At 37.9% G+C, this 25,088-nt stretch overlaps 2 protein-coding genes across 24 annotated transcripts in view; one reads left to right on the top strand and one right to left on the bottom strand.

The window, feature by feature from the left end:
• PYROXD1 (pyridine nucleotide-disulphide oxidoreductase domain 1) overlaps window positions 1-21,902 on the top strand; it is a 33,866-nt gene extending 11,964 nt beyond the window's left edge. For 3 of the 16 annotated variants that reach the window (XR_013364218.1, XR_013364216.1, XR_013364215.1), the window contains exons 9-10: window positions 1,317-1,416; window positions 2,640-2,766. The gene's annotated coding sequence lies outside the window, so the exon portion shown is untranslated. Of the gene's footprint in view, window positions 1-1,316; window positions 1,417-2,639; window positions 3,769-4,556; window positions 4,680-7,322; window positions 9,516-20,830 lie in introns of those variants that run through there. The other 13 variants (XR_013364204.1, XR_013364211.1, XR_013364217.1 and 10 more) reach the window with 9 other exon arrangements.
• RECQL (RecQ like helicase) overlaps window positions 8,685-25,088 on the bottom strand; it is a 46,325-nt gene continuing 29,921 nt past the window's right edge. For all 8 annotated transcript variants that reach the window (XM_077870817.1, XM_077870825.1, XM_077870822.1 and 5 more), the window contains 9 exons: window positions 22,776-22,942; window positions 21,450-21,531; window positions 20,329-20,477; window positions 20,119-20,236; window positions 19,209-19,347; window positions 17,332-17,423; window positions 10,715-10,934; window positions 10,288-10,417; window positions 8,685-9,484 (listed from right to left, as the gene is read on the bottom strand). In XM_077870817.1, coding sequence (XP_077726943.1) covers window positions 9,341-9,484; window positions 10,288-10,417; window positions 10,715-10,934; window positions 17,332-17,423; window positions 19,209-19,347; window positions 20,119-20,236; window positions 20,329-20,477; window positions 21,450-21,531; window positions 22,776-22,942 — 1,241 coding nt within the window. In that variant the 3' untranslated portion in view covers window positions 8,685-9,340. The remainder of the gene's footprint in view (window positions 9,485-10,287; window positions 10,418-10,714; window positions 10,935-17,331; window positions 17,424-19,208; window positions 19,348-20,118; window positions 20,237-20,328; window positions 20,478-21,449; window positions 21,532-22,775; window positions 22,943-25,088) is intronic.

The following is a 25,088-nucleotide window of genomic DNA, read 5'->3' as shown; positions in this document are numbered from 1 at the left end:
TCTCTATATCTGAGCCTGTTTCTGCTTTGTTTTACTTATTTTGTTGTTTTTAAGTATTTTTTCTAGTTTAACTTACATGTATTTAAAATAATTTTACTGTAGTTAACATACAGTGTTATATTAGTTTCAGGTATACAATATAGTGATTCAAGAATTCAATAATTACTCAGTGCTCATCAAGATAAATATATCCTTAACCCCCTTTATTTCACCCTTCCCCCTACCCACCTCCCCTCTGGCAATCAACAGTTCTCTGAATTTAAGAGTCTAGTTTTTTGTCTCCTTGTTTTGTTCCTTAAATTCCACAGGAGTAAAATCATATAGTACTTGTCTTTCTCTGTCTGACTTAAATTTGATATAGCATAAAAGCCTCTAGGTCATCCATGTGTAGCAATGGCAAGCTCCTACTCTTTTTTATGGCTGAGTAATATTCCTGTGTGTGTGCTATATACATATATATTTATATATGTATATATACACACACACACACACACACATATATATAGCACACACACACACTACACACCACATCCTCTTTACTCATCTATGAACGGACACTTGGATTGCTTCCGTATCTTGCCTGTTATAAATGATGCTACAGTTAACATAGGGGTGAATATATCTTTTTGAATTAGTGTTTTTGTTTTCTTTGGATAAGTACTCAGTAGTGGAGTTATAGAATCATATGATAATTCTAATAATTTTTTGAGTAACGACCATACTGTTTTTCACAGTGTCTGTACCAATTTGCATGCCCACCAGCAGTGCATGAGGGATCTTGTTTCTCCATACTCTTGCCAACACTTGTCATTTCTTATCCTTTTTGTTCTAGCCATTCTGACAGGTGTAAGGTAATACCTCATTGTGGTTTTGACTTCTCTGATGATGATTAGTGATGTTGAGAATCTTTTCATGTGTCTGTTACCATCTGTATGTCTTTGGGAAAATACCGGTCAGGTCCTCTCCCCATTTTTAATTTTGGTTGTTTTGTTTTGTTGTTAGTGAGTTGTAGGAGTACTTTATATATTTTAGATATCAACCTTTTATCAGACAGATCTTACCTTTCATATTAACCAAATATATAACATCCAAAAAACACATTATGTTTACACTCAACTCTTGATTAAAAGATCCATTTTATATCTGTATCACAAAATATTAAAATAATGAATAAAGTGATCAAAACATATAACTCAGCACGCTGCATATACATGTATGAGAATCATAATATTGCCTAAAAGCTTGAGAACAGAAGCATACTTCTTGCCTTGCAGTTTTTAGATTATTTGAATTTTGAATTGAGTTTATCTCTTTAGAAGGAAAAAAGAAGCACAGAACAAAGCTGATGCTGGTAATATGGGCAGTACCTTAGGACCAGATTGGCATAAAGGCTTGAATCTTAAAGGTACAAAAGAGGTATGTGTTCATGTACTAATTAAACATGTTTAAGATGCGGGACACCTGGGTGGCTCAGCAGCTGAGCATCTGCCTTCGGCTCAGGGTGTGATCCCGGGGTCCCAGGATTGAGTCCCACATGGGCTTCTTGCGTAGAGCCTGCTTCTTCTTCCTCTGCCTCTCTCTCTCTCTCTCTCTCTCTCATGAATAAATAAATAAAATTTTAAAAAAAAGAACATGTTTAAGATGCAATTTTAAATTCTTAAACCATTCATTGAAGACTGATTACAAGTAAGTCAAATAATTATTAGGTTACTCTACTTAAAATCCAAAGCGCTAGGATAGACAGGACCAATGGCACTTGGCCCAGTTCCTTACTAAAGATAAGTTGAGTACTTAGTTCATCTAAAACTGACTCTTGCTCCAGAGAGATTTTTAATTCCTCAGGCAGAGAGATTTCCAGACCTACAGTGAATATAGCTGTCGTATCTTTTAATCTTTTCTCAAAGGTCACTTCATATGCATTATAGTATTTGGTTATTGGATGAATTCTAAATAAAATACATATTTAACACCCTAACTGGATAAGCAGATGACTTGCTTTTACTCATTTATTAGATATTTGTTTTTAAATAGTTGTTAAAGGGCTGTGATATTTAAATACTTTAAGGAGCATACATGGAGTCCTTATTACTATGTATGATTTATTTTCAGCCTTGGATGGTTTGGAGGGGAGCTGGCTTCATGGCAGATCTAATTTTTGTGATAGGAATTATACAAAATCATTTCTTCCTGCACTTTCAGATCCAAAGATTAATAATATTTTTAATCTGAGAACTTAAGCAGTTTGGTTCAGTAAACATTATCTTTTACGTACTTGGCACTTTACTAAGGTTCTGGAATGTAACAGTAAGTGGGCATGGACCTGCCCTCGAGGTTTTTATAGTCTCTAGCAGTTTAATTTTTTAAAAACTATATTTGTAATTATCAGTGAGGCTTATATTCATATTATTATTTATATTTTTAAATCATGCCCTTGATGTTACCTGCTAATACAACTAGTTGTTCTCTTAAGCTCTGAATGGATTTCTGCTCTCTCCCTTCATGCATAGAAATTGAGAGGCTTATTTTGGAGCATCCATTGTGTTTTCATTTATATTGTAAGAATTATTTTTTTCTTTATGTTTCTATAAGTGTATTGTAATTTTGGGGAGAAGTATTATGGTAACTAGTATTTCTTTTAGTTTTCTCATAAGATTCACATTGAAACTATGTGTGAAGTAAAGAAAATCTACCTTAAGGAAGAATTTAGAATTTCTAAGAAAAAGTCCTTACTTTTTCCCCAAAGACCACTATAATCAGTCACAACTGATAAAGGCAAGTAATAAAATAAGAAAAAATACAATACCACCAATTTAAAAGGAAGAAAACTTAATCTTACTGTATTAAAAAAGTAAATTTCCATATGAAATTTAAACATAAAAAGTAAAAATGAAACCATTATTTAATAGAAGTCATTTCATTTTCATTGCTTATTAGTCTTCACAGTCTTGATCATTTGTATTCAGCTTTACATTTTACATGGGGCTCATGGTGCTATGACCACCACAGTTCTGTGAGTCAATCACAGTATCTTGCAGATCAAAACAAATACAAACTAAAAAAATCCTTTATGCTCTCAGAGGTGAAGTGACTTCCCCCAAATCCAACAGATTAAAAAGCCTATAAATTTGGGATTTGGAAACAGATCTGATCCTTATTCCACACTTCTTTTGAGAACTACCACCATTTGAAGAAATATGCTCAGCCAAACCAGCAAATGAGATAGTCCACTGTTTTTGGATTCATTGAATTTTCCATGGGAAAAAGTAGTGTTAGAGTTTGAATATGAATAGTAGGAAAACACTGAAAAGTGAGTAATCTGTTTGGACTAAACTCTCAGTGGAGTATAATTGTTTAGTATCTTTGAAGACATAATTTATAAAGTGATTATCAGTTTAAATTCACTTTGTTAGAAGTTCTTTGTCTGAATTTGAAGGAAAATGTTTAGAATGCCATAATTGTGTAAGTATACCCAAAATAAGGAGAGTATTGATTGCATAATTGTTTAAGCAAATGTGCCTTATAAAAATTAAGAGGTCCGCTTTAAATTCCTCTCCTGCCTTTTTCTTTCTAGGCATTATATTCACATAATGCTAATGATAGCTGGTGGGGATTTCATTTAAAAAATAAAGTTGGGTTGGTCTGTTTCTTTTAATGAGGTATGGCCTGTATATGTGGAATTGACTACTGAAAAGATATATGGCTGTGATTTCATTGTCAGTGCTACAGGATTTATACCAAATATAGAGGCTTTTTCTCTGTGGCAACAATGTAAGGTGAAATTTTTTGTCCTGCTATGAATATTTTTAAAGTAGTATGAGATTCCTGATTCTCAAGCCTAAATGTTCATTATTTTAGTGTAAATCTATCTTAAGGAAGCTGAAAACAATTTAGTTTACATTCATGTTTTGATCTGCAGTATTTCATATTGCCTACAGTCCGTAAGCAGTTAACATCCCAGCAGTAAGAATCCTCCTTAATGGGACATAATGCACAACTCATTTGTCTAAAGGTTGATGAATTCTTACAAATGATTCTTTTAAAGAAACTATCTGGTATTTTCTGCCTTTTAGCACTTGAAACTCACAAAACGGGATCCCTGGGTGGCGCAGTGGTTTAGCACCTGCCTTTGGCCCAGGGCACGATCCTGGAGACCCGGAATTGAATCCCATGTCGGGCTCCTGGTGCATGGAGCCTGCTTCTCCCTCTGCCTATGTCTCTGCCTCTCTCTCTCACTGTGTGCCTATCATAAATAAATAAAAATTAAAAAAATAGGATTTTTTTTAAAAAAAGAAACAAAACAGAAATACTGTTGTTATGAGCGGGGTGTGTCATATGGTTTACTGAGTGTTCTTGATGAAAGTCTAAGAATTTTTTTAGTTGGTCTGTCCTAGATATTCCCTAGAGATGCAGCGGAGATGTCTTTGCGGCTGTTTTCTACTTTCTCACTACATATCAACATACCAAGGTGTAAACATTTGACTTGTTCCTTTATTTTAGAACAAAAATGTCATCTCTCATTTTTCTTCCCACATATGCTGATCAGGAACATTGTTTAGTTTGATCTAGGAGAAGATGGTGGCCTGAAAGCAGATGCTCACATGCACACATCTGTTTCTGATGTCCATGCTGTGGGTGACATCTGCACTGCGTCCAGACCGCCCAGCCCAGTCTGGCAGTAGGTGAGCCAGCATCCATAATCATGCCTTTTTATCAGATTCTGTCTGACAGTGACGGAGTTGCTAGCAGCAAGTGCAATTTCCTGGTTTTTCCCACTTTGCTACTTTAAGTAGGAAGCTATCATTGAGTTTTTTGTGACATTTTAAAAACAGAATTTTTCCCCTTTGGTAAGTTATTCTAAAGTGATGGAACAGACTTGGATGTCTTGTGATTTAAAAAGAATTATGGGCTATTACTTTGTTTTTTGTCTTCAAATACTTTGATCACTGTCCGTGGAACTTTATGTGACGACAGAAACGTTCTGTGCTTTTGCTGTGTCCAGTCAGGTAGCCACTAGCCCCAGGTCTCTGCTGAGCACTTAAAATGTGCTGAGTGTGACTGAGGAACTGAATTTTATTTACATTTAAGTTTCAATAGCTCCATGTGTTTAGTGGCTACCAGACCGAACAGTGCAGCTTTAGATGAATAACTAACTGTATAGATGAATGATGACCCTATGCCATTCTGAGGACCCAGTTCTGTTCCTGTGGGAATTATGACTGAAAAAACTTCCTAGAGTGAACACCATTCCTCAGCTGAACAGCTCTGTCCGACTGGGTGGCCACTTCCTCCTGCCCTCAGTGCTGCCGGCCCCCCTTGGCAGAGCAGAAGTCCTTAAAGACAATACTCAGGCCATGACCGTAGGTGAGGTGGTCTTAGGAAGAGTAGAGACACAGGTAAATACCACAGATAAAACAGCCAGCCAACACTCGGTGAGAGACCAGCTCCATAGGTGGAGGTTTTAGTTCCTCAGATTAACTATGGAGTGTGAAGTAGCAGAAGAGCTAGATGTATTTTAAGAGGCAGCTTCAGTTCTCTGTATGTTTTTACATACAGCAGAGATAACAATCATAGGAAAAGTACTTTCAGCCTGTTTCTAAACTACCAGCTTGTTTTCAGTTTTCTCTGCAATCATTCTGTCACTTCTGTGGCAATCTGTCATCAACTGTCTATTAGGAACTAGATTTTGTAGGATTTTTAATATTTTAAACTTTGTAGGAAAATTTTATTTTTAATTGGTGTAATAGTCTGCTATAAGCAATATCCAAAAATAAACAGGTGCCTTTTGTTTGAGTGAATCTAATAGACCTTGAAACAATAAATAAGTACAATAATTAGTTTTATGTGATCCAAGACCCAAACTGGAAGGACTCTGAGGCTGGTATACATTAAGTAACAGTCCAGCAGTGTGATATTGCAGGCTGCCTCCACTAGCCATTCTCAAGCATTGTGCTCAGTTTGCTCTGCTCCCTTACCATACACACTCCCTTTCACTTCATCAAACCTATCTTGTTTACACAGGAGACTGAATTAAAAAAAAAAAAAATTATCAGGGCACCTGGGTGGCTCAGTAGGTTAAGCATCACACACTTGATTTCATCTCAAGGTCATGATTTTAGGGTCATGGGATCGAGCTCCATGATGGGCTCTGTGCTGGGTATTGAACCTGCTTAGGATTCTCTCCCTCTGCCCCTCTTTGCTTGCATGCTTTCTCTCTCTTTAAAAAAAAAAAAAATCACTTCTACCAGAAATGCCTAAAAATCACATCCATGATTGTCGTGGTATTTTTGCACATAAAAGGACATTAGTTACAGGGATATAAGGAAAACTAATTGTTTAGTGTAGGTTAGCTTATTTAATTCTCTCAATAGCCATGGAATAGGTGATATACCTTTATGTTTTTAAGTGAAGGATTCAAGGGTCAGTTAATTAAATAGAAATATGTACAAGAGTTGGTATTTAAATCTCTGGACCCCCAAGGCAAGTGTTCTGTTCTCAGATCTTTGTAGAAATACAGTAAAAATACAGTAGAGGAGAGAAATTACTAATGTTGTAAGGAAAGAATTTAAAATGAATTCCCAGCATTGGTTGCTGAAATCAGGTATGATATCCTGAAGCCGGAGATCACATATTATATCGATCTACCTGACCACTGAGGTTTAACTGCATGGGAGGCCCTAACTAGCACAAAAAAATAAGGATTAGGAAAAGGAATGAATTTTTCAGTGATAATTTGTCATCTCTACTTCATGCTGATGATGAACTTTGAAAGAGGAGACTCGTTAATTAATAGTATGCTTACCTTAGTGTAATCTGAAATGTTTTAATTATTTTTAATGGAGAGTGTATTGAAACATAGAGCTGGTATCATCCTTTAATTTTAAAGGCAGTAATTTGGATAGAATTATCAGATACTGGGATCCCTGGGTGGTGCAGCGGTTTGGTGCCTGCCTTTGGCCCAGGGCGCGATCCTGGAGACCTGGGATCGAATCCCACGCCGGGCTCCCGGTGCATGGAGCCTGCTTCTCCCACTGCCTGTGTCTCTGCCTCTCTCTCTCTCTCTGTGTGACTATCATAAATAAAAATTTAAAAAATTAAAAAAAAAAAAAAAGAATTATCAGATACCAAAATCAGTCTGGTTAGTGTAGACTGATGATTGTTTCTATGGCAAAGACAATCCAACTAGTCATCAAGCTCACTAGATCTAGCCAATCTAAAGGACTGTCAGTATTGAACCCCTTTAAGGAATTTTGGAAGGTTAAGGTGCTAGCATTTTTTAAGTAAGGACAATGAAAAAAATACCTTGTAACATGCTTTTCTTTCAGATGAGGCTGTGGACCCAGGCTAGACAGATGGGATGATATGCAGCGAAGCGCACGGCTGCAGCTAGTTTAGAAGAATCTATTGACATGGACGTCAGCTTTGAACTTTTTACTTAGGTAACAAAATTTAACTATAAGGTAAGCTAGATAAGCAAATTAGTGACCTTTTCTGCTTGTTACTCTTATAACTAATTATCTGATGTTTCTCATTGAATAAGAATTTACATGGTTTTCATCATTTTAGAAAAAAAATCACGTTTTCTCAGTTCTTGCAAATCAATTATTGCTAGTCTTAATTCCTAATCATTAACTACCGTCCTGCTATACTGTTGTATAGTAAAGGGAAAAAGAATCTCTTTCAGATTTGTTGAAAATCCTTCTTGGGGGATCCCTGGGTGGCGCAGCGGTTTGGCGCCTGCCTTTGGCCCAGGGCGCGATCCTGGAGACCCGGGATCGAATCCCACGTCGGGCTCCCGGTGCATGGAGCCTGCTTCTCCCTCTGCCTATGTCTCTGCCTCTCTCTCTCTCTCTCTCTGTGACTATCATAAATAAATAAAATTAAAAAAAAAAAAAACTTAAAAAAAAAAAATCCTTCTTGGCACATTTCTACATTTATTTGAGATTAAATCTTGCTTTGTGAGGGGAATAGCTATCATACTCAAGAATGAACCAGGTACTTTGCCATATGTATTATTTACTCCTCTTTACTCCGAGTCAAGTTTTTTCTTCATCATTTACTCATGAGGAAGAACATACACAAGATTTAAGAAAATTAATTTGCTCATGAAAGATCTAATTCTATTCCTTATTAAATCTTTAAGTCATTGACTCTAGGCTAATGTAGTCCAGATCCTACATATTTAATTCACTAGGTATTTTTAATGATCATATAGATTGTGTGGTGGTGTCATCTATACAATAAATGCAGTCATTCAAATGTTTTATTTGTGACCCTCTCCAGTGACACTTAGCTGTAAAATTTTATGAATATATTTTTGTGCTGGCCATTCTAGAATAACACAGTGTTAACTGCTTATCATGTTTCCTTTTTAGTACTCACTAGAAGAACTTTATCATCTCTGTATATAGCTTGTATTGCAGGGAAAATATAACACACAGGGCTTAGGTTCAGAACCTGGACTAATGCTGAGATGTACTGAAGGACAAAAATATGTCAAAGTCATCATGCAGAATGGGCAATTTTAATTGGTGAAACTGATTTAGAAGAAACATTTGAAAACTTAATTTTAGAGTCTTTCATCATATGGAGAAGATCTGCTAGATCCAAATACCGATTTAGACGATTATATAGTTCTTGAAATGCCTTTTTTAATCAAAATGAAGTTTCAAATAACAAAGTCACAATAAGGCAAATGCACTGATTTAATTAAGTAAGAATACAGAAGTGATAATGATTTCAGAAGAGTGTATTAAAATATTTTTTTAAATGCAAAGATCAAATAATTTACAAATACATTTTTCCAACACAAAACTGACGACATATGTAAATGTTACTCCTGATTTAGCTTTGGAGCAGATTTAGCTAGGTTGTTATCTCCTTAACAACAACTTGGGTCTGATATGCCAGGATCATTCTTTGATTATGAGATGTCAACGAGGGTTAATAGCTTGCTTGCTAATATCCTTTGTATTGATACCTTAATTCTTTTTACATTTGGATTCTACAGCTGTTATGAGCTGAAATCATTTCCTTTCTGTGATAAGCCTGTGTAAAATATTCCGTAAAATAACACTGCTATCAAAAGAAAATATCCCTTGACATACCTAATTTTAAAGAGCTTGAGGTGGTTACATTAATTCTTTCTTAAATATTTTACATTAATTTTTTCCTTGTTTCCTACTGTAAATTTATAGAGTTCATGATCTTAAATTTTCAAGTCTTCAGTACTTCAGAGCTAAGTCCCATATGTATAAAATATCAATAAAATTATCTTAATCTTTTAACTACAAAATAATGGTGTATACATAAACTTTTCTTGGAAAATTTAGAAACATTCATCTCATGCATCATCAATTTTTCTTTTCTTAGTCCCTGTATTCTTAGGTTGCTGAACCGTATTTGCAGACTTCCGGAAGTTACCTGAATTTTTTTCTTCCCTCTTTTTATCAGCTCCTTCAGAATGACAAGTTTGAGATGATTCAATCTACAAATAAAAACAAACACTCTGGTCAAAACTCAGCTGTTCCATTTTCTCTTTTGATTAATAATCCCATTGTTCCTTCTATATCAGCCCATTAGTTAAGTGTCCAGTGGTGTGGTTTTTTTTTTTATATTCAGGTATCTCCTCAGATACGAGCCCTGTCCCAGAGGGGACAGAGAACAGAGACATTGTGTCCCAGAGACACAATGGTACATGGGCGGCATGCTTTCGCAGCCTTAAGAGTATTTAGTGTGTGGGAGTCACTGTTCTTTTTTTTTTTTTTTTTTTTTTTTTTAAAGATTCCATTCATTCATTCATGAGAGACACAGAAAGGTAGAGACACAGGCAGAGGGAGAAGCAGGCTCCACGCAGGGAGCCCCACGTGGGACCCGATCCCGGGTCTCCAGGATCACGCCCCTGGCTGAAGGTGGTGCCAAACTGCTGAGCCACCAGGGCTGCCCAAGTCATTTTCTTGACCTCTGCTGCACACAGGCTGACATCTCAACCAGTGTTGATCACAGTCAATGTTGTGAGAGCAGAGTGCATCACAAATTAGACAATACTAACACTGATTTTTCACATTCTAAAAGGTTGAAACTCTAGTCTGTGTTAAAAGGTACACTAGTTTAAATTATTAGTTAATATCTCTACGGAAAGCAAAAGTATGCTTTTTCTCTTCCATGCCCAGATTTTAAGAAGAAAACTGCTTATCTCTTATGTTCCACTGGACCTAGGACATTACTAGTTCCAGCATCCTATAAGCTTTAATGAGTTTTTTCAGTGTATAAAAATTAATAGTCAGTTACCCTGAAACAGCTCTGCGTGGGCTTCTTCATTTGCATGGTAATAACATGTGCCTCATTGTTTAGAAGATTAGCTTTAGGTCCTATTTTCAAATATGAAATGGTAGCATAAGCTGTGAAACTGTAGTCTTCTCTGGAAAATAAAGGCCAATAATCAGAAAGGTTTTCAGAAACTATTTAAAAAAAAAAACAAAATTCATTTTAAAAAACCATAAATGCAGTAATTTTAATACAGTGATATGAAATGAAACTTGCACAAAGCAACAGCATCTAGAGATTGCATTTTTTTGACATACAGTGATCAGAGTTTATCAGGCAAACTGTATATGGCATTTAAGAGTTTTACATGGAACTGGAAAACCACTTGTTCCATTGCAGTTATGAGAAACAGTCATCAAGACAACACCAAAAGAAATAGATTTATAGATACTTAAGATACTGCTGTAGAAGAAGGTGTGCAATAATTTTCTCTAGATCTTCACGAGGAAGTTTGGGAGGAGCAACACCTGCCACTCTCAATTTTGCTGCACCCTTTCCCATCCAAGAATCAATCAGTTTCAGTGGAGTGAGCTTTTCATTCAGGTCCTCTGCCTGCTTCAGGATCTTGACTAGATCTCTGCAGTGTGCTGTGACATTCTTTCTTTCACATGCTATAATGAGACAGGCAACTGGGATTTAGAAATTGCAACAAGGACGGACTAATAGTAGTAGTTTAAAATGAGTCCTCAACTTCAGCCCCCAAACTGTTGGTTCTGCATTAGAACTAGGCTATTCCTCAAGTCTATCACCAAAATAAGTTAGAGTCTTTGTAAGACACTATTAAATTTACAGTAAAGAAAATAAGCTGGTTACCAGAAGGCTTTTGGGTATGCTCTAGAAACCAGTGTCTGCCACATGTCTGAGAGGGACTTATAAGAGAATCGGTCTATTCATATTTCCCTGATTTGTGCTCATTGAGCAATATTCCGAAAACTGTGGCTTCCTTGGTACTGTGATTTATGTCTTGGTGTGATCCTCCTAATTATTGATTCCAGAACCCTGATTTATATATCAGACTCTTGCTAATGTGGTCAGTATAACAGAGTATAATAAACTTCTATATAAAAGTTTCTCTAGCTGCAAAGTTAAAAGTATAGTGACCTTCACCCACCAAGACATCAGAACTCTGTGAGAGAGAACTGGTTAGTCCAGCTCTTCAGACACAACACAGGATGAAAAAAGTTAAAATACACCATAATACTGCTAAGTTAGTATCTGAGTGGTTAGCTATTATCTAGATCAAAAATGATTGACTATAGTCTCCTTTGCATTAAATTTCTCTTCCCAGCCTTTTCTTTATAATAGCATTACTATTCAGAAGAATTTAAACTTTCCTTCACTTCTTAAAAATTTAACATGCCTATAATATAGCAACATAGGATATATGCATCCACATAGCACTTTTTCTTTTTTTACCTTTGTTTTAAATCCTTGCGTTGTTAACTTTTAAATCTAGAAAATGCTATACACATCTTACTTAATCCACTTTGGGATCTAATATTGCCCCCATGTAGTCCTAGTGTATATATTAGCCTATAAAGATTTAAAAACAATGAACTAGGGAGTGTTCCAGTCCAAGATGGTGACACAGGAAGATCCTGACCTCCCGTCTGTGGGCACACCAAATCTACACCTATTTACAGGTGGTCCCTCCTGAAGAGGAACTGAGGGCTGGCTGAACAGCTTCTGTACAACAAGATAGACACACAGAAAACAGCAGGAGAGACTGAGCCGTGGTAACAAAGGGTGCCCCTACCTCTGATGCTGCAAACTGCAGGGGGGAGGATAGTAATGAGGTACCCAGAGCAGATTCATCTACCCTGGGCCACAGAAAATCAAAGCCATGGTTTAAAAGAACAACCAGAATATAAAGTAAATAGCTCTTGAACCCTGCTAACTGGCAGGGGAGCTGCTGCAACTAGCTTTGGGTCCGAGGGTCCGGTGAGTGCCACAGTTTATGTTCCCCCACCACCTTGACAGCATAGAGGGGAGCTGGTCCAGGCACCCTAACCAGCCTCCCAACACAGTAAGCCCTATAGGCCCCCAGACCACACCAGCCCCCACTGTCCCACCAAGGCAGCCCCACCGTGGGGCACATGAGGACAGCCCCTGGTCAGTGCTCACTGCAGCATCAGCTCTCTCACCACACTGAGGCAGGCACAAAGCCTCTCAGAACACTGAGAGTTCCACAAACCTGCACTGCTTTGGCTTCAGATCGCTTTCTAGGGCACCCCCAGCTGATGCCTTTTCTCAGCTCCTGCTGCCCTACCAGGAAACCCTGGCTTATACCCATGTCAGCTGTCCTTTCAGGGCACCATCTGTGCAGAGAGCCCTGGGGCAATCCCAGCCCACACCCATATCAGCTGTAACTGGCTTTCCTGATTGCACCCTGCACAAAGCACCCAGGGACCTTCCCAGCCAGCAAGCCGCCTCAGCTATGGCTGCCCCCACCAGGGCACCTTCCATGCATTCCAGAACACCCCAGCTTACATAAATTTGGTTTTAGCCATCCTGCCAGGGTGCCCTCTGCAAAGAGCCTCAGAAATCCTCAGTCCACAACTACTTAAACTCCAGTCATCCCACCAAGACGACCCCATTGCAGGGTCCCCAGTAACTCCCAGCCTATGCCAGTCGCAGCTCCAGATAGCCAACAAAAGTCACCAGGCATATATTGTCTACATACACAGGGGACAACTACACACCAAGACCATTCCTTCAAGTTTGGGATAAATAGCAGTTCTTTCTAATTCATGGAAACAAAGTCAAGGAAAATGGGGAGACTAGGGAATATGTTCCAAATAAAAAAAAAACAAGACAAAACCTCAGAAAAAGAACTTCATATAGCTGTGAAGAGTTTAATGATCTTAAGAATGCTTGCTGGACTGAATGAAAAAACTCTGAGAACTTCAACAAAGAATTGGGAAATACAAAGAACCAGAGTTAAAGAATACAACAAATGAAATGCAAAATACATTAGAGGGAATCAACAATTAATGGATGGAGAAGAACAGATCAGTGATCCAGAAGTTGGGATGATGTGCAGTATTCCAGCTGAACAGCAAAATAATTTTAGAAAATGAGGACAAATTGAAGGGTCTGTTAGATAACATCAAGTGAGCATTCATATTATAGGGGTCCCAGAAAGACAAGAGAGAAAGGGGCAGAAAAGTTGAAGAAATAGCTGAAAACTTCCCTAACCTAGGAAAGGAAATAGACATTCAGGTTCATGAAGCACACAGAGACCTGTAACAAGATGAACTCAAGAAGGTCCACACAACACAAAATTAAAATTTAAAAGGCTAAAGAGATAATTGTAAAAACAAGAGAGAAACAAAAAGTTACATACAAGAGAAACTATGTAAGGCCATCAGCTGATTTTTCAGCAGACACTTAGGCCAGAAGTGAGTGGCATGGTACATTCATGGTGCTGAAAGGAAAAAAACCTAAAATCAAGAATACCAAAAGATTATCATTTAGAATTGAAGAATGAGACAGAGTTCCCAAACAAAAGGTAAAGGAGTTCATCACCACTAAGCTGGCCTTACAAGAAATGCTAAAGGGACTTGTTTAAGTGGAAAAGAAAAAAGCCATAATTAGATATAAGGAAATTATCAATAAAAAGAGGTAAAATATGGCAACATACACATAAACCATGGTGGGGGGGGGGGGAGTGAAAAAGAAGTTCTTTTAGAATGTGTTCAAACTTAAATGACCATCACCTAATATATACACTGCTTTATACTCAGAATGTTATATATGAACCTCATGGTAACCACAAACCCAAAACCTATAATAAGTCAAATAAAGGGAAAAAGTACAGTATATAGATATAGTCAATGGTACTGTAGGAGTGTTGCATGGTGACAAATGGTACTGACACTTGTGATGGGTACACCATAACTTACAGTTGCTAAATCAATATGTTGTACATCTGAAACCAATATAACGTTGTGATGAGTCAAATAAAGGCAAAGATAAGAAATTTTTAAAAATAGGGGCTCTTGGTTGGTTTGTCAATGGAGATTCATCTACCCTGGGCCACAGAAAATAAAAGCCATGCAACTCTTGATCTCAGGATTGTGAGATCTTTGCCCACATTGGGCAAAGAGATCACTTAAAGAAAAATTTTTTTTAATAAAAAGCCAAACTTTAAAAATGTGGGGGAAAAAAGTAACAACAGAAAAGCAAACATAACACCACATAAAGTCATCAATCACAAAGCAAGAGAGCAAGAAAGGAAAAGAGAACTACAAAAACAACCAGAAAACAATCAACAAAATGGCAATAAGAACACAGCTATAGGGCAGCCCAGGTGGCTTAGCGGTTTAGTGCTGCCTTCAGCCCAGGGTGTGATCCTGGAGACCTGGGATCGAGTCCCATGTCAGGCTCCCTGCTTGGAGCCTGCTTCTCCCTCTGCCTGTGTCTCTGCCTATCTCTGTGTGTGTGTGTGTGTCTCTCTCATGAATAAATAAATAAAATCTTAAAAAAAAAAAACAACAATACTTTCTCCTCAAATTATATCAAAAAAAGAAGGAAAGCTTCCAAATACATTCCATGCAGCCAGAATTACCCTGATACCAAACTGAAGACAACACACAAAGAAAGCTACAGGCCAGTATCACTTATCCACATAGATGCAAAATTCAACAAAATATTAGCAAACCACATTTAACAACACATTAAAAGGATCATTCACCAGGATGAACTGGTATTTATTCCCAGCATATATAGATGGTTCAATATTTGCAAAGCAATTAATGTGATACTCACTTACAAGAGGTATAAAAAACATGTATTATCTGAATAGATGCAAAACAAGCATTTGTCGAAATTCAACATCTGTACATGATAAAAACTCCATAAAGTAGGTTTAGAGGGAACATACTTCAACATAATAAAGCCTATACATGAAGAATCTAGAGCTAACATACTCCATGATGAGAAACCAAGAGCTTTTACTCTAAGGTCCACGAGCAAGACAAGCCTGTCCACCTCTATTCAATATGGTACTGGAAGTCCTAACCACAAGAAAAATATACCCATCTTGTAAGGAAAAAGTTAAAATATCACTATTTGTAGGAGACATGATACTATACATAGAAAACCTTAAAGACTCCACTATAAAAAACTAGTAGAATAAATGAATTCAGTAAAGTTGCAAGATATAAAATTAATACACAGAAATCAGTTACATTTCTATACACTAATAATGAGTAGCAGAAAGATAAATTAAAAACACAATTTCATGTACATTTGCACTAAACATAATAAAATATCCAGGAAGAAACTTATCCGAGAAGACAAAAGAAGCTGTACTCTGAAAACTATAAAACACTGTTGAAAGAAATCCAAGATTACACAAGCAAATGGAAAGACCGTCAATGCTCATGAGTTGGAAAAATACTGTAAAATGCCTACTGCACGAAGCAGTCTACAGATTCAGTGTAATGTCTATCAAAATACCAACACTTTTTCTCACAGAACTAGAATAATCCTAAAACTTGTATGGGACCACAAAAGACCTCAAATATCCAAAGAAATCTTGAGAAAGAACAAAGGTAGATTTCAAATCACAGATTTCAAAATATACTATACTATAAACCTGCCATAATCAAAACAATATGGTACTTCTACAAAAATAGATACAGATCAATGGAAAAGAATAGCCCAGAAATAAGCCCACATTTATATATATGGTCAATTAATCTATGACAAAGGATGCAAGAATACAGAGAAAAAGACACTCTCTTCAATAAATGGTGTTGGGAAACCCAGACCACTTTGATCCCATATAACAAAATAAACTCAAAATGGATTAAAGACCTAAATGTAAGACCTATAAGCATAAAATGCCAGAAGAGAACATAGGCAGCAATTTTTTTGACATTGGTCATAGCAACATTTTTCTGAATATGTCTCATGCAAAGGAAACAAAAGCAAAAATAAATTACTGGGACCACAGTAAACTAAAAAGCTTTTGCACAGTGAAGAAAAGACAATTTACCAAATGGGAGAAGATATTTGCAAATGACATATCTGATAAAGGGTTAGTATCCATGATATATGAAGAACTTCTGCAACTCAACACCAAAAAAAACAGTCCTGTTAAAAATGACCAGAAGACCTGAATAGATATTTTCCTAAATAAGACCTACAAATAGTCAAGAGACACATGAAAAGACGCTCACCATCACTAATCATTAGGGAAATGCAAATCAAAACCACAGTGAGAAATCACTTTGCATCTGTCAAAATGGCTAGAATCAAAAACACAAGAAACAACAAGTGTCGGTAAGGATGTGGAGAAAATGGAACACCTGTGCACTGTTGGTAGCAATACAAACCGATATAGCCACTGTAGAAAATACTAGGGAAGTTCCTCAAAAAATTAAAAACAGAACTACCACAGAGAACTACCACATGATCCAGTAATTCCACTACCAAGTACCCCAAAAAACAAAAACACTAATTTGAAAAGATATATGTACCACTACGTTTATAGCCAAGACATGGCAACATCACAAGTATTCACTGTATGCCATTGATATACACAATGCAGTATTACTCAGCCATCAAAAAGAACGAGATTTTGTCATTTGCAACAATATGAATGGACACAGAGGGCATTATTCCAAGTGAAATAAGTCAGACAAAGACAAATACCATAGGATTTCACTTCCATGTAGAAACTAAAAAAGTAAAGAAAGCAGAAACTGACCCATAAATACAGGAAACTGATGTTTGCCAGAGGGGAGGGAGGTGAAGGGATGCACAAAAAGGGGGAAGGAGAGTGGGAGATAGAGGCTTAGAGTCATGGGATGAAAGGCACAGCACAGGGAGTACATGGTCAATGGCACTGTAACATCATTTGCATAGTGGCAGGTGGCAGCTACACTTGTAGTGGGCACAGCAGAGTGTACAGACTTACAGAATCACTATATTGTACACCTAAAACTAATGCAACATTATGTGTCAATTCTACTTCAGTTAGACAAACAGTGAACTCACAAATGTCTTTACAACAATTATCACACATTCTGTTGCATGCTTCTGCATTCCACACTTCATCAAAATGTTGAGCTATCAATACACGGCGACACCTGTAAACACATTTAAAGATACAAATTATTAAATGACCTAATAAGTGTTAAGAATCCCCATTTCAAAACACAGTTACAGATTATATTAGTTTCCTACTGCTGTCATAACATTACCACAAGCTTAGTGGCTTAAAACAACAGGAATTTATTATTTTACATTTCTATAGGTTAGAAGTCTGACATGGGTCTCCCTGGCTTAGAAACAAGGTGTCAGCAGGGATGGATTTCTTCTGGAGGCCCTAGGGGAGAATCTGTTTCCTTGCTTTTTCCAATTTCTAGAGCCTGCCTGAATTCCTTGGTTCATACCCCCTTTGCTCCCTCTTCAAAGCCAACGAGTATTATTCTGACCTTTCCTGCTTCCTTCCACACATAAGGACCCTTGTGACTATACTGGGCCGACCCAAACAACCCAGGGTTCTATCCCTAGTCTCTGGGGGACTATCCTTCACCTACCACATATAATTTTTTCCTTATGTACTTGAAAAAACACTTCTTTTAGAAGCCAAGATTCCCTTTGAGATGCAATATTGTGCAAATATTAAGAGAATCTTCCTGATACCAAAGCAGTTTCTTGCATTTTAGCAGTTTCTTGTATTTGACTCTAAACCCCAAAATATGCTGCTTGGGAGTCTACTGGATATCTAAGAAAATTGTCATTTTCTTATTCCTTTACCTAGATTGTTGTACCACCTATAGGGAAGAAATTACATTTTCTGTCACTGTCCAATAACTGTTTATCAGTTCAGAATTTTTTAGTCCTTTTTAGGATGGGCAGTAAGAGTATAAGGATGACTAATATTAAAAAGCCATCAGGGAACTATATGGTCTAACTAAAACCACCCTAAATACAGATTTAAATTTATTTTTTAAGGAGAAACTTAACCCTGCTCTCAACTATTTCATCAACCCATCAGCTGGTGAAATGGTACATGTTACTGAGCTCAGCTCTCAAAATGCCTACCATTTATACTCTTTCAAAATGAGTAAAGCTTATAGCTATATGCTGGTTCCAGAAGAAAAGGCTTGGACTCACTGTCAATTTATATCAAAACTTTCAATATGGTGGAGGGGATTAAGAGATATAATCATATATAATCTTCCAGTTATAAAATAATGATGACCAAGGGATGTATTATACAGCAGAGGGAATACAGTCCATCATATTGTAACAACTCTGTAGGGTGACAGAGGGTCACTAGACTTATTGTGACCATTTTGTAATGTATATGAATACTGACTCTCTATGTTGTACATGTGAAACTAATACGGATATTGTATGTCAATTATTCTTCAAATAAAATCAGTATTTCCATATGCTTAACTTAAAAAAAAAAAAAAACAAAAAAACTCCAGGGCAGCCCAGGTGGCTCAGCGGTTTAGCGCTGCCTTCAGCCCAGGGCCTGATCCTGGAGACCCGGGATTGAGTCCCACGTCGGGCTCCCTGCATGGAGCCTGCTTCTCCCTCTGCCTGTGTCTCTGCCTCTCTTTCTCTCTCTGTCTCTCATGAATAAATAAATAAAATCTTAAAAAAAAAAAAAAACTCCATTAAAAAACAGTTTTGGAGGATTATCAGGGAGAGGGGGAGAGAGAGAGAGAGAGAGAGAGAGAGAGAGAGAATCTCTTCTTGAATTAAGGCAGATCCTGAAGGTTCAGGTACTGACATTTGCTTTTACAAGTTTATACTTGATACTCTGCCAGTAGATTTACTTACTGAGCAAGTACTCAAAGTAATTTCATATCATGCTTATGTTTAAATGACAAGTTATAAAAAAGTATGTGGCTTACTTGCTTATGTTTTGACAATATGACACCATCTCATAAAGCTTCTGTTGTCCCACGTTTTCCATCACCACCATTGAACTTATTCTGAATATATCTCCAAAGCCATAATACAAAATACAGTCCGCTTTCATGTCATCTCGACCTGTAGTGTGAGAAATCTTGAGATTGCAAAATTACTTGAAAATTTGAAAATATGCAAAAAAATGTAAAATCAGCTGACAATGCTTGTTTACATATATCAAATCTAAAAATTTCAGAGATATGAAAGTTAATTTGTATCAGCTGCCCTCAAATTCTCAGAAAAAAAATGACTAAAGAGATTTATGATCAGCTTTTTTTTTTTTTTTTTTTTTTTTTTTTTTTTAAACATTTTTTTCTTTTTAAATTTATTTATTCATGATAGTCACACGGAGAGAGAGAGAGAGGCAGAGACACACGCAGAGGGAGAAGCAGGCTCCAAGCACCGGGAGCCCGATGTGGGATTCGATCCCGGGTCTCCAGGATCGCGCCCTGGGCCAAAGGCAGGCGCCAAACCGCTGCGCCACCCAGGGATCCCTATGATCAGCTTTTAAGTTAAAAAATATGTGCTATATAATCCAGTTACTGAAGTTCTAAATTTGAAACCACTAATTAAAAATCCAGAAGGCAAAGATGGACATCAAATTATCTTAGCAAACATAGGAACAATTTCCAACACTCCCATACAAGTAAGATAGGCACTTAAGAACATAAGTATAAATAAGTATAAAACTGCAAAAAAAATAAAAATTTTAAAACCTGCAAAAATTATTTCATTGTCTAATATACTAGCTAATAAAGAAGATTAAAAATACAGAATTATTAAGCAGCATATATAGTATGTTTTCTGGAAAAGCTTTGTTAAAAGTTACTTCTGGATAGTAGTTGTACATACCTGCACGTCCACTCTCTTGGTAATAATTTTCAATAGATTTACTCATTGAATGATGGATAATAAACCTCACATCTGGTTTGTCAATTCCCATACCAAATGCAACCGTGGCCACTACTACCTAAAATTTGTTTTAACATTTTTTGTTAGTTAAATCAAGTTAAAAATATTTTTAAATGTTAATTAGGCTTCTACTGAAGATATATACTTAACCTGAATTTCATTGGCTGACCATCTTCGATGAACCCTGGTCTTATCTTCTGGTTCCATATTGGCATGGTATGCACCTGCCTGAATTCCCAGTTTCTGTAAACTAACTGTAACTTGCTCGGAGTCTTTCTGAGAAAAGCAATATATGATTCCTGTAGTAAAATATGTTCAGTTGTTAGATATATATAATTTTTAACATACATTCAACATGCTGATTAATATAATGCACAGGAAAAAAGATTTAGAAAAGAATTCCAAGGTCCTGAACACATGTGACTTTCTGGTATAATTCAAGATTTGATCAGCAGCTTGCTCTAAAGGACAAATAAGCCCTGGGCCACCAATTTTGGTTCCCATTACACCTCTCTTTCCTCTCAAATATGATGTAAAAGGTTTCATGTGCAAGTGACTTTGGGGACCATCGCACTGAACAAAGTTGTTTTTTGTTTGTTTGTTTGTTTGTTTTTTGCACTGAACAAAGTTAAACAAGTTTCTCTATTTGCAGGGCTGGCCAGAACTTCTCATGTGCCAACTGATATACCCTGTGAAGCTCAAGAAGGGAAAAACAGCTGCAGCCTTTCTCAAATTTGACCCTGGAGCTCCTTTCACCCAGGGCACCATTAATATCTTCTGAAAATCTGTAGAACAGCTTTGAAATGCTTTTACACAAACTCTGTGCTTCAGTAACTCCTGTCTATGCATAAATTCTGGAGCATGGATACAAATACTCTCCACCTACAGTTAACTCATTCAATATATACTATTTATTCCTTGCTGTATCCTTTTCTATAAAGGACTATGTATTACATCTCTTCAGAAAATCACTGCTTAACCTTCTATCTTATACACAGTGGATACTTACTAAATATGTGCTGTTGATACTTAGCATTATGTGTTAGGTCCACTATTTAAAGCAATTAGGTGCTGGACTCTTATAATCTGTCCCATGAGCAAACGACACATCCAATTTCTAAGATCACCAAGTAAACTAATTCTTTCATAACATTTTCAAGTATCTTCTAACATGCATTAATATTTCTGGCAGCTCATCATTCACTAGATCAATGTAATATTAATTACTTTTTTAAAGTTCTGTCTTCAAAGTTGGTTTGTTTTTGCATTACCTGATTGCCCTTTGTATCTCCCATTAATGAGCTTTACAATATCCTCGATAACATCTTCCGTGTTGGAGGGCTTCTGCCGAATCTAAGAAAAAGCTAACTTAGTACAAAGTAAATTAATGAGCCTCATCCACATAGCCATTTGCTTAACAACTTTCAGGGTGCTGTGCTTTTATGGGTACAATGCTTATCTCTTACTCATATTCACCTCCCCTGACCCTGCCACCACCCAGACTCTTCTTGATCCTTGGTTTTGAATTTACTAGGAATGAGGAGGCACAGAAGCAGCAAATAACCTGTAAAGATGGAGACCTTTTTTATTTTCTGGTGTTTATTTTTTTTTTATGTAGGCTCCATGCCCAGTATGGAAGCCCAATGTAGGGCTTGATCTCATAACCTGAAGTTAAGACCTAAACTGAGATCAAGAGTTGCATGCTTAACTAACTGAGCCACCCAGGCGTCCCTGTTTCTGATGCTACTTTTTTTTTTTTTTTTTAATTTTTTATTTATTTATGATAGTCACAGAGAGAGAGAGGCAGAGACACAGGCAGAGGGAGAAGCAGGCTCCATGCACCGGGAGCCTGATGTGGGATTCGATCCCGGGTCTCCAGGATCGCGCCCTGGCCCAAAGGCAGGCGCCAAACCGCTGCGCCACCCAGGGATCCCTGATGCTACTTTTATAAAAACATAAACCATGGCATAAATAACTTCAGTGAAAACTCCAAAAAATATTAAGTCTATTCTTTTAAAAGTTTCGAAAGAAAAAAAAAAAGCTGTTAACCTATATAATCTAAATTAGCAAATCTTTAATGGCTTATTAATATTTTATGATTAACTTCAGTGGAGATGTCTTTAGGGTCCTTGGTATCAATCTATGCTTCCCCTCCATTCCTGTACAAGAATGTGCATCAATTTCACAAGTCAATGTCTTTTATTTAATCCAGCAGAGGATTATGCAGCAACAGAGACACATGAAGAAAGCATTACTCAAGGATCTGCTTATAATTACCTCCTGATTTTAAAAACTTTTAAATAGAGTTAACTGTTACGTAAATAAACATAATGAAGAGGAAACCTCTGCTGTAATCCTTCATGAAAGTGATAAATTGACATAAAAGTTACAGGGGGATCCCTGGGTGGCGCAGCGGTTTAGCGCCTGTCTTTGGCCCAGGGCGCGATCCTGGAGACCCGGGATTGAATCCCACATCAGGCTCCCGGTGCATGGAGCCTGCTCCTCCCTCTGCCTGTGTCTCTGCCTCTCTCTCTCTCTCTGTGTGTGACTATCATAAATAAATAAAAAATTAAAAAAAAAAAAAAAAAGTTACATACCTCATAATAAAGATTTGGCCGATTAAAAGAAGCCGTGAAAGTAAAACACTTTCCCACACACAGTATCTTCTGGGCATCCTTCAGTACATGGCTTGTTGCGGTTGCAGTCAGCCCCATTAGGGCTGTGTTAGGGAACTGCCGCTTCAAGATACCAAGTGCCTTGTAATCTGGAAAAGAAAAAACATCAAGTTGGCCCACTTTCTATCCTTAAGGAGAAAATGACATCTTACCATTACAGTTAAACAATGGTTGCTGGATTTTATTTCCCTAGCTTGCAACTGCTAATCTGCAGTTGGTGCCTGGCCTTTTTGAGTAGGCAGGTGTTAGGCTACTTTTAACTGGTTCTTCAGAAGCACTGCTCTTGCCCGCAGGTGAACTGAACTCCCTGTTGGAGAGAGGAAACACCAAAACATTTCCAGTAAGCTGTGCACTGGTCTGCACCCTCTGACTGGGGGATTCAAGAGTGGAAGTGGCCATAGCATGTGAACCTTACAACTGACAAGAGAGAAGAGAGGCCATCAGCCAAACCCCTTCTACCATCACTATCCTCCAAGTGTGGCAAATTCAGACCAGAAAACTTTTGCTGAGGCACTGGTCTATATACAACTTATTTCCGGGAAACCATTCTGGGCTCATATTTGTCATAAACATTTCAATCACTAGATGAGTTGTCCTGACGTACCTGAAGTTCTTGGAGAACATGGAAAGGGACTGTGGTCGAAACTGCTAAATGCAAAGCTAGAGAACTACCAGGAAAACAGAGAAGGTGGCATTGAGGAAGTCATGAAGGTTTCAAGGAGGTAACGTCTGAGTTGGGTCTTGAAGGACAAGCAGAAGCTCACTAGGCAGGGTAGAAGAGAACACCAGGCACAAACACAGCACATACATATGCTGCAAATACACTGGCATGAAATTACCTGGCAGTCAGATAACAGCAGGCAGTCCTGTCCGGCTAACTCACAGGGGGTCAAGCTGGTGCACCTACTGTCAACTCCAGTAAGTGGGCGAACCACGTTCCCTGTATGGCTCCAAGTGCACATGGCCCAAAAGAAGACCATGTGCAAGGTGTGGCAGGTAGAAGTGAAGTAGCCGCCATTACTCTCTGGGGATCTTTCCAGGCAGATAGGATGAGGGACAGATGCACAGGTGCCCAGGCAGTTCTAGCTTGTCCTAGTTTTTTTCCACTTTCCCTTCAGCTCTTCCTCCCAGCTGTAGGCCTTGCCCACCAACAGGCCCCACCAGATGCTTAGCAGACCTACGGTGCTGACAGCTACTAGGAGGAGAGAGCTTACCAGAGCCCTCTCAAGAGCTTCCCCTGTGTGGCTCCCTCTGGCACCAGACAGGCTCCTTAGACACCACTACAAGCTCCAGTTGGTCATCCCACACCAGTGCTTCAGGAAATCAGGGACTTTCTCTGATCGTCCATCCTTCACTTCCCCAGCTCCTCGTACCACTGTACAGGGCTTGCTTCCTAACAGAAATCCCTGATGACCTGGTGTTCACAGTAGCTCTGCTTCCCCACCTGCACCTCGAATGATAGCACCACAGAAAGACAGCAGAGCACTGAAAGGCAGGCTTAAGTAAGACTGGGAACAACTGTCAGTTGGTTGAAGGAGCTAAGCCTTTGTCCTATAGGAAATGAGTCATCATGTTATTTTTATAGCACACAAGGGATATAGATAGACTCATCTTTTGGTGGCAGCGCAAGGTATGGGCTGGAAGAGGGGAAAGACTAAAGAAAGGGAAATCAGTTCAAAGATGGCAGCAGCCAACTGGAAACCCAGTAAGAACAGGAAACAAGGCATGACAATGAGGACAGAACAGAAAGAAAACACTGAGGAGAAACCCAAGAACAAGAGCCCTATAAGTCCTGGTGACTACTGGGATTTGGCCTCTGGGGGAGGGAGAGTAGGGAGTATAGAGGGGAGGGGAGGGGAGAGAGGGATCCAAGATTCATCCATTCCTGCCAAGCATTTCTCCAGGCACTGAAGACTATGTGGTGAACAAAACAAGGATGTTATGCAAATGGAAGTACAATTCAAGCAAAGAAACCAGACAAAACAAAGAGTAAATCAATAAGTACGTTATTATCAGAGGGTGAGAAGGGCTCATAGTGGTAAGCCTAGTGTAGTAGGAATGTAAAGAGGGAGGAAGAAGAATAGGAAATCAGGTAGAGACAAACAGAAGAGAGATCGTATGTACCGTCTTATGGACCCCAGTTAAGAATATGGAATTTATTCTAAGTACAAAGAGGATCTGGTGGATAGTTTAGGAAGGGAAGTCCCAGGGTTTGATTTGTATGTAGAAAGGATC

Source organism: Canis aureus, chromosome 25 (assembly GCF_053574225.1).
Source record: "Canis aureus isolate CA01 chromosome 25, VMU_Caureus_v.1.0, whole genome shotgun sequence".
Classification (NCBI taxonomy): domain Eukaryota; kingdom Metazoa; phylum Chordata; class Mammalia; order Carnivora; family Canidae; genus Canis; species Canis aureus.
The sequence above is the reverse complement of the archived record's forward strand: the minus strand, read 5'-3'. Positions and strand labels throughout refer to the sequence as shown.